This window comes from Leptonychotes weddellii, chromosome 9, assembly GCF_054177405.1.
Source record: "Leptonychotes weddellii isolate Sample4059 chromosome 9, ASM5417740v2, whole genome shotgun sequence".
In the NCBI taxonomy this organism is placed as follows: Eukaryota; Metazoa; Chordata; class Mammalia; order Carnivora; family Phocidae; genus Leptonychotes; species Leptonychotes weddellii.
The window spans coordinates 4,209,321-4,218,970 of NC_138377.1; the positions used below are offsets into that span (position 1 = coordinate 4,209,321).

The following is a 9,650-nucleotide window of genomic DNA, read 5'->3' on the forward strand; positions in this document are numbered from 1 at the left end:
AGGTATTCCCAGGAAGACTACATTTGAGAATAAAACAGGTTAAAAGTGATTAACAATGAACATTAACTTTACTTTTAATAAAGAGCCCATTTTGGTTAAAGAATATGTATGCACTGCTGATGAGACCTGCTTTCTTGGCCACTCAGGGAGAGCAGACGAACGTGGGGCAAGGAAGGGACCGGAGCAGCAGAGAGGGGTCCGGGGTGGCCGGGCCTCATTGGTTCTATTAAGATTAAGTCCAAAGGGGCTGCAGGGCCCCCTCCTGGACGAGCCGGTGCCTGAGGGTGCACAGCACAGTCTGTGACTGACGGGCAGGGTGACTGGGAGGCTGGGCAGGAGCAAAGACCCTGGGGCCGAGGCACGTGGCGTTCTCATGTGAACATGGGCACTCATGTGCAAGTTTCTAGAACAGTGGTTTATAGGGTGGATCTGTGGAATGGGCACATCCTGAGGAAATCTGGGTGACCACGAGGCACCTCGGACTCCTGCTAATGGACAGGCAGCCCGTGTGGGGAGAGCAGGGACACACTGGAGCCGCCTAGCAAGGGGCAGGTGAAATTCAAGGTCAGAGCGGGCAAAACCATCTCGGAGAACATGCAGACAGCGCTGCAGGGCCTCTTCCCATCACGTGTGTGACCCCGAGGGGACACGCGTGACCTCTGAATGAGGGGACCCGGGGGGCAGGACGGTGTCAGCCTCAAATCCGCACACGCGCCCAGGCAGCCAGTGAGCGTGTTAACTTCCTCCCTCTTCCACCTTGAGCTGCTTCTCTCCTCCCCACGGACAAGGGCTCCCGTGCCCACGGGGCTCGCACTTACAGATTTTGAGAAGGCAATACAGGTGACGGCTCGGTCAAAAAACCCGACCCCGATGACGTGCAGTGTATTCAGCGTCACAGAGTCCCAGATGCGCACGTGTGGGGGCAACTGCTGTTGAGAAGGAAATGCAGAGAGAGAGGCACCGACTGTGACGGGCATCCAGATTGATCTTTACCTTGGAGCTACAAGACCACTTCAGTTCTGTCAAAACCAAAGGTCTTTTCCTGCTCAAAAATTTGAAGACTCTGCCTTTCAGCATCAAGGAAACATTCCCAGTGGCTGCAGGAGATCACGGCCCCCGTGGCCAGCTTAACTTCAGGGAGGGCCACTGGGTTTTACATTCTGAATAGCCAGTTCTTCATAACTGTTCCACAGGAACTGATGTTCTCCCTTGGGCATCCAGATGAGTCCGAATTTTAAAAATGAAGAATGACAAGGAAAGTGGAATCTCACACAAGGGCTATTCTTGTAAAGTCTGAACAGTCGGACACCACCAAATAGTATTGAGAGTTTAACATTCTTGGGCCTCAGAGGAGCAAAACGGGCAATCTATTACGCACAGATGAAATTTAGAATTGTTACCATTGGGCGCCTGGGTGGCTCAGTTGGTTAAGCGACTGCCTTCGGCTCAGGTCATGATCCTGGAGTCCCTGGATCGAGTCCCGCATTGGGCTCCCTGCTCGGCAGGGAGTCTGCTTCTCCCTCTGACCCTCCCAACCCTCCCCCCTCTCATGTGCTCTCTCTCTCAGTCTCTCTCTCTCTCAAATAAATAAATAAAATCTTTAAAAAAAAAAAAAGAATTGTTACCATTAGTTCAACACCCTCTCAATTGTGTTCCAAGGTGAATGGTCCTAATTTTTCTCTCCCTCAATAGAAGAAAGCATCCTAGAACCATCAGCAGGTGGATCAGGAAAAGGACTAGCATCATACCAGGTGGACAGAGTGGGGTGAGTTTTAGCCTGGACTTGCTCTGAGTAGCTGTGTGTCTGCAGATGGTCAGGTGGCCTCTCTGAGTCTCTCTGCACTTGAACTGAAGGACTGGCTCAGAGAGCCATCCCATCTTCCCTGGCTCTAAAGTTCTGATTCAATTTCAAATGCTAGAAACTGAAATACCCTTTTAATCCACTAGAGGGAGGAACACATGGTTTGCTACTAATGTCAAAGACTTAAAAGCCACTTAGCATTAGAGGGCAGGTTCTGCATGGAGCACTGGGTGTTATATGCAAACAATGAATCATGGAACACTACATCAAAAACTAATGATGTAATGTATGGTGATTAACATAACATAATAATAAGAAAAATAATAATCCAAAAAAAAAAGATGAAGACCCTATTCCATTTATGGGTATCTACATAACTGTAAACTGATTTCCATCTTCCATCATCCCTGTTACCCTGTTACTTCTTTTTAAGTGTATAATTTTAATGGGAAATGGCACAGAGTTAATATTTAAAATATGATGTTATTAAAATATTTTCTGAAAAATGGCAGCATTCATGTTTTTGGGAAGAAAACATGCTGGTAAAAATGGATGTGCTCCGTGTAATGAGGTTCGCTTCATATATGGTGCAAGAATAAGCTATACAATAGATATCAAAAAAGCTACAAGGAGTTTTGGGTAAGACATGGCAAGAGCCACAGACTGCGGTCAAGAACCAACTGGAAGACAGTTTTGCGTTGTTCTCTGTTAGAGTCCACTACTTCCTTCTCTGATTCCTTAAAATTCAAGTTAAAATCTTGCTGAGGTGCTTATAAAACTTGTGCCCAAACTCTCCTGCTGCCTTTGAGGACTCTGGGGTGACGTCAGGAATACAGGGTATTTCAGGCTAAGGGTCTAAAGTTTGCTGAAGAGGCAAAATGCCCCCTATCCAAATGCTTATTCATTATGACTTCTCCTTATTAAATGTGCACTTAATATTTTAATGTTTTTCATGTGTTTAAGTATCTGGAGAATGGCTGAATTCGTAGGCAAGAACAATGCTATTTAAAAACTGGCTGAAATTAAGGCAAGCTCGAGACATTTTTAAGATCACTGTAAGAAAATCTGCAGTAAAATTTATTTTTAAAAAAATTTTTTTGCGGGGCACCTGGGTGGCTCAGTCAGTTAAGTGTCTGCCTTTGGCTCAGGTCATGATCCCAGGATCCGGGAATCAAGTCCTGTGTCAGGATCCCTGCTCAGCAGAAAGTCTGCTTCTCCCTCTGTCCCTGCCCCTCCCCCTGTTCATGCTCTGAGAAATGAAAAACAAAATTAAAAAAAATTTTTTTTGCAACAAAATATTCGACTGAGGGATTAAGAAGCATTCAGATACTTTAACTATGTCTAGGCAGGCTTATTCATCCGCGAAATGTTTCCAGAAGATGATACCGAATCAACAGTTCATTAAAAAATATGAAAAGATAATGTAACTCACTTTTCCATCCTTAGATGTGCCTGCGACTTGTCCCGTTGCTATTGTGATCCTGTCAGGGTGAACTGCTAGGCTAAAAAAAAGGGTATTTATAAAACAACCACTCTTTAAAGACAAGCTTTACTCTTTTCTTGGCCAAATATAATCTAGTCAAAAATTTAAATACAAGAACGATAGGGTGCCTGACTTCTCACGGACTCACGACAAACTCCCCGAGCACCCCAACAACCTTGGACAATTAGTGCCTATTTCATTCCATCCTTTCTTGAGAATTTCCAAACTCAAGGAGAAAGCATCCTTTGCTTGGAAAATACCAAGTCTCCTACAACAATCTTTATTAAGTATGTTAAACAGCAAAAATATCATCTTTTTCCAACAGGATTTTTATAATTGACCAGGGATCTAGGACAAACAGAAATAGGGAGAGTCACCTATTCAGCCACCCATCCTTCCAAGATACATAAAATCCCTATCAAAAGCTATACATGAATTATGAATGAATTAAAAAAGAGGCAAATCAGAAACTGTTAGCATCTGTGCTAAGAAGGCCTCCAACGGGGATCTATGGGAAGTGTTGGTTTGGGTGATACGGTTGGTGAAGATTATGTGTTAGATGGACAGAACCTAAACTAGGTTCTAGCATCTTAGGGAGCCAGGTAACTAGCCAACCACTAGCTATGACAATGCAGAACATAAAGAGGAGCTTCTCCAGAAGATCCTGTTCTCTCCGACCTCTTCTCTCCTCTTTAGTTCTCTCTCAGTCCCGGCCCCTTCCCTGTGATGTTACCTGCATGAGGGTGAGGACTCACCACTTCACGTCGTCATTGTGGCCGGTGTAATGTCTCTGGAACTGCTCCTCCACATTGTACAGCACCACCACCGAGGCGATGAAGTACACCGTCTCCCCCGTCGGAAGCAAGTACAGGTTGTTCCGACAGTCGCGGCCCCGGTACCCATAGCTTTTCATGTGTCAAGAGAAACTTGATTTCCTCTAAGAGCTGACAACACATCAGCTTTATTCAACAGGGACAGACAACACAATTCCGTAAGACTCTTCCCATCACCTTCTCTTGGTTCAATGACATGAGATCATAAATACTCAAGTGCCAAATACATGTGACTCAACCGGCAGGCAATCGGGTTGGAAATGGCCATTGAGGTGAGGTTAATACGTATTTTTAACAGATGGTGCTTTGTTTTTAGAAATGATGTATTATATTTTTGAAAGCTGACTTTTTCAGCTGGATCAAAAATGTAACTTATTATTTTATTTACTAAAGGTAACTGGAGCGGACATTTGTGAAGTTACCAGAAAGCGAACTCTTCTGAATTGAGCCAATCAATCATAGACCTTGGGGGCAATAGCCAGGGCCAAACTTCTTTGTTGAACTGTTTGGATTTTCCGTGGATGCCTGTCTTCTTCACAACTAGTCTGCCTTTAAATGTTGCCAAGGGCAGCCTGGCTGGCTCAGTCGGTGGAGCGTGCAGCTCTCAACTTTGGGGTTGTGAGTTCAAACCCCACGTTGGGTGTAGAGATTACTTAAAAATAAGATCTTTAAAAATAAATAAATTTGGCCAAGCTGGTTTTCTGGAAGGCCCGCTACCCTAGCCAGCTTGACTCTAGAATTAAAATCAGCTGGGAGCTGTATTTTGACCCTTCACAAGAATGCTGGAATAATTTGCTCCAAAATTCGTTTTCCCTTTCCTCTAGTTATCATACCACCTGCTCAGATCTACTTCAGTACCACGAGGTCTAGAGTGTATTTATTCTCCTTCCCGCTCGAGTGTTGGTCTGTCACAGGTGAGGGCCCGACTCTAGAATGGGGCCAGCTGGCTGCCAACTGCCTAGCCCATCCTGCCATCGTCCAGCTTGGGGACGGACATCACCAGTACTCTGCGGCTTCACCAGAGGACTCGCTCTTGTTCTAGAATCATGGCTGGGAAATGAATCAAATCCCTATGACAGGCTGTGGCATTTGTAGCTCGTCTGGAATGCAAAAGAGATCTGAAAATGTGAGGGGACTACATTGTCGCAACTACCAAGCAGTGTGGGGTCAAAAGGACTATTCCAAAAACCCTCTGAACTCTGACATTCCTTATATTTTATAGTATTTAAAAATAAATTTTAAGATGCTGACTTGTATCGACTTTAGTTTTTGAGTCAATTTTATTTTTTACTGTCCTCTAGGAGCTAAATCTTCTATTTAAATTTGTTTAATTTACATTATAAAAGTACTTGTAAAAGGTGCAAACAACACTCCCACATACATATGGAAAGGGTAAAAAAAACTGCGATCCTCCTTGCCACAACCATCCCCACCTCCTTGGAGATAATGACCTCCATTAAGATTTTGGTATGTATACTTTCAAACCCCCGCAAACTATTTTGGGAGCAAAACATCACTTGAACTTAGATGTGAAAACCTAATCTAACAAAAGTTCCATTTATCTAAAGTAAATTCTACCACTTTACATCTTGAAAATATGAATAGAGTAGGCTGAAAAATTGTTTTGAATAATGTTTTCAGCTATGACTGAACCTAAAATGTAAACCATTATTGACTTAAAGAACTGAATCACTTCGATTGCATGTGCCAAAACAGATGCACGTAAATGCTTAGGACATCTGAGTCTGAAAATGTAAAAAACATATACGCAAAGAATATGATATCATCATTTCAAACAGCAATTTTTCCGACCGAAATGACAATGGCATTGATTTAAACCAACTTCTTAGAATTTATATTCGGGGCTTGGCATCAAACTGGTATTCAATAAAAATTTGAGGGTAAAGAAAGGCTTTTTGTTCTTTGTCTTAAAATCGCATAGACTGGAAGGCTTGCTCTAAAGTAAAATAAACAGAATAAAATAAAGTAAAATAAGGGGAAAAAAAAGGAAAATTTAAAAAGCCCCAACACTTCATTCACCCTTTTTCATAGGCTTTATTTCTTTGTGTTTCGGGTTTTTTTTCTCCTTGGAGCTTGTTCACTTTTCCAAATCTCATAGTATGAAGGCTCCAGCAGCTTTATCTCAAGAACGTTAGTCCTAGGGCTGACTCGGATTTCTGTGGCTTAGATTGGGGGGGGGGGGGCGGGTACTTTTCTTTCTCTTAAAGTAGCATTCATGTCGATTCTCTTTATACCTTCACTGGACTCCCTTCATTTAGTACTGGGGTATTCCTGATGTTACTCCTTCAATTACTCTCCCAAGGCTGGCCAAGCCCCCACTTGGTTTGAGGGGGAGTGCCTGTCCTTCCTTCCAGAGTGTCTATCACTCTTTGTCTGGGTGTGAGAACCTCCTGCCTGCAGAGTTTAGTTCAATTTCTGATGGTCTCGTTTTCCTAAGTGTGTAAGTTCGGTGTCTTCTTGCCTTTCCACGGTTTTCAGGTAAGCACGTAGAACTCCTGGCTTTTCCATCTGTCCCACAGAGCTGTCTGAGCCTATGATAGTTACTGTTAAAAACAATCCATTCTTTCAATTTCATTAGAATCCTAAACTCTACCCATTTGTGATTATTTTCAGTAAGCTTGCTTTTCTATTAGTTTTTAACTACATTTATTCTGTCAAAAGATTAAAACTCAGGCCAGAAAGTGATGCATTTTCCCACAACTCTCTAAAAAAAAAAAAACAAAAACAAAAACAAACCAACCCTGTCCAGCATATGAATACTTTCTTTTCAGGAAAGTAAGGTATACGTATTTGAGCAGGAACTATAATCTTTCTTTCAGGACTGATAAGTCAGTGTCCCCCACCATCAGGAGCCCTCCTCTGCGAGAACACTGGACTGAGTGCTAACATACAGCCCCTTCTGTTAAATTAATTTTTTTAAGTGAGAATAGAATATTTTGGTTTTCTTAAAAAGCTTAGGAGAACTTGGGGCTCCTGGGTGGTTCAGTCGGTTAAGCCTCCGACTCTTTGATTTCAGCTCAGGTCATGATCTCAGGGTCACGAGATTGAGCCCCATGTCGGGTTCCGTGCTCAGCATGGAGTCTGCTTGGGATTCTCTCTCTCCCTCTGCCCCTCTCCCACCCCTCTCTAAATAAATAAATGCTTAAGAGAACTTAAGTTTTATGAATTTCTACAGTTAAACTTTAAACTCAGGGCATGAATCCACTTAAACCTCGTGACAGGTCCAGTCAGTGAATAAAGGATACACCCACTCCAGCTTCAGTCTCTTGGTTGGTAGTTCTACTTTTGCTTCCAAATTATAAGAGTCCACTTGATCTTTGGGCATGTACATGGTAACAGGGCGTCCACGAAGAAACATTTTTACGTATCCTTCTTCTACAAAAAGAACAAAGAGATCAGTAAGACACCTCAGTGCCCAATGTAGCTGAAAACAAATGTTATCTTTTCTTTAGCCCTTCAACATAAAAGCGCAAACTTTACCCTTCATGTGATTTCTAATGTGTTGGGGGAAAAGAACTAAAACATAATGTTAAACAATTTAAAACAAAAGTTTTCACCCTGTTTATGTTTGACATGCTGCTTACTTAAGTACATGAAAGATATGAGAAACTGTAAAAGGCAGGGAAAAACTAGATTCCATTATTTTTGCACAAGAGACTTGGTGCTTACGTTTTCTTTATCATCAGGAGGGGGGAAAATGCCACCTCAAAAAATTACAATTAACACAAGAAATCCACTAAAATTTTTTTATTGATTTCAATGTATATACAATTTCAGTATCAAAATTCATAAGATTTCTTTCAGTATTTTAATTGGTTTGTTATATTGCAATGTAAAAATATAACTATGTATCTTTTATGTTGGACACATTTTTCAAGTGTAAAGAACACAAAATCGGCAAAAGTACATGCTAGGGTGCACGCAAGAAGGAAAATGCTCAAGGAAAAGCTAGAGAGAAAATAAAAGAACAAAAGACCCATTAGAGAGAGGCATTGTGAAATAGAACCTTCTAGAACAAACATTTTTATAATAAAATAGCTTCTGGTGTTTCAAGAAATTATGGGGCAAGAGGAAAACCCAGTGATATGGGACAAGTGCCGTTTTAAAAAGAAGTAAGTTGGGGTTTTCTGCTGGCTTTTAGGAGATAATAAGACCAGAGAAAATGTCTTGTGAGCTCCTGGTGAATTCTGTTAGAACTCACTGCGTATCAAAGGCCCAGGCCTTCGCGGCCGTTAAACTGGGCAGCTGGAACCAGCACAGAACTCAACAGAAAAATCATCCACAGGGGAAACAGGTGAGGAGAAGGCACGGAGTAATCACGCCGCCAGAAGCACCACATTTACAGGTTAGTTATGTAAGTCTTGTTCCTAAGGATCTTCAAACAATGCCACATGCAATATAGCCTACAAATTAAGAGGCCGTCCCGGTTTTAGGTTACCGTGTGCGTGCATTTCCGGTCTCACATGCATGCGTGTGATGCACACTCCACTCGGCATAGGAAGTCTGACTTTTGAATAAGAACCCCCACATGCTCATCCTGCAGATGGATGGTGTGCCAGGCGCTGAGTTCCGTGGACCCTCCCATGAGAATGCTGCCACCAGGCTCTGTCCTCCCCAGATCCACTGGGACCGGCCCATCACAGATCTGGCACCCAGGCTCTCTTTCTGCTCCCCTGGGGCATTTTACATTCTGCTGCCAAACCTATCAAGGCCCCAAGTGGATTTCACCAGTCCTTCCTCCACACAAAATCCCTTGCCCACTGTCTTACCTGCTGGATCCAAACGTCTAGCGCCCTGCCTGCTCTCCGCTACGTAACCTCCCCGGCCGCGAGCACCCGGCCTGCAGCCGCCTGTCTGGCCAGATGTGTCTCGAGCACCCTGCTCTGGGCCTCTGCCCTTGCGCTCGTCCTCACCTGAAACCTCTTCCCTTCCTTAATCCCTCACCCAAATCTGAGCTCATCGGACTGCGTGGCCGCCACACCTGCAGGACCCAGGAGCTCCCGGCAGACGACAGAAGGGAAAAGAAAGCAGGCACGTGCGAGCACGGAGCTGGAGGACGCGCGGTGGCATCCATTCTTTGTACGGGAGGAGGCACAGGACATGGATGGGCATAAAGAGGCTGTAATAGCTTCTCCGCCGTGGCCGTAATGATCAGCGTGCGTGAATGCGGAGTCTGTTACAGTTGGTGCTGGCTAAGTCCTTACGAGGGAGGCTTGCTTAGCACAATTCTAAATCACTAACTGAGGCAAAAAAGCCCTGGATCTTGCCTTGGCACTGTTTTGCACTGATAAATCAGACATTCTACATTTAAAATCAAAACGTGGGGCACCAGGGTGGCACAGTCAGCGAAGCGTCCGACTCTTGGTTTCGGCTCAGGTCGTGATCTCAAGGTCGTGGGATCGAGCCCTGTGTTGGGCTCTGAGCTCAGCGTGGAGCCTGCTGGAGATTCTCTCCCTCTGCCCCTCCCCTCACTCTCTTGCAAATAAATAAACAAATCTTAAAAAAAAAAAAA

The 9,650-nt window shown here is 43.8% G+C and overlaps 2 protein-coding genes across 5 annotated transcripts in view; both read right to left on the reverse strand.

The window, feature by feature from the left end:
* The window catches only part of LOC102737142 (echinoderm microtubule-associated protein-like 1), a 34,728-nt gene extending 26,902 nt beyond the window's left edge, over positions 1-7,826 (reverse strand). The window contains exons 1-4 of one of the 2 annotated variants that reach the window (XM_081829924.1): positions 7,384-7,826; positions 4,040-4,189; positions 3,234-3,303; positions 819-926 (exon numbers count right to left, since the gene is read on the reverse strand). In XM_081829924.1, the coding sequence (XP_081686050.1) occupies positions 819-926; positions 3,234-3,303; positions 4,040-4,189; positions 7,384-7,496 (441 nt within the window). In that variant the 5' untranslated portion in view covers positions 7,497-7,826. Of the gene's footprint in view, positions 1-818; positions 930-3,233; positions 3,304-4,039; positions 4,190-7,383 lie in introns of both variants that reach the window. The other variant, XM_081829923.1, reaches the window with a different exon arrangement.
* The window catches only part of LOC145723362 (echinoderm microtubule-associated protein-like 1), a 433,105-nt gene that overhangs the window by 295,459 nt on the left and 127,996 nt on the right, over positions 1-9,650 (reverse strand). The gene's annotated exons all lie outside the window — the stretch shown is intronic.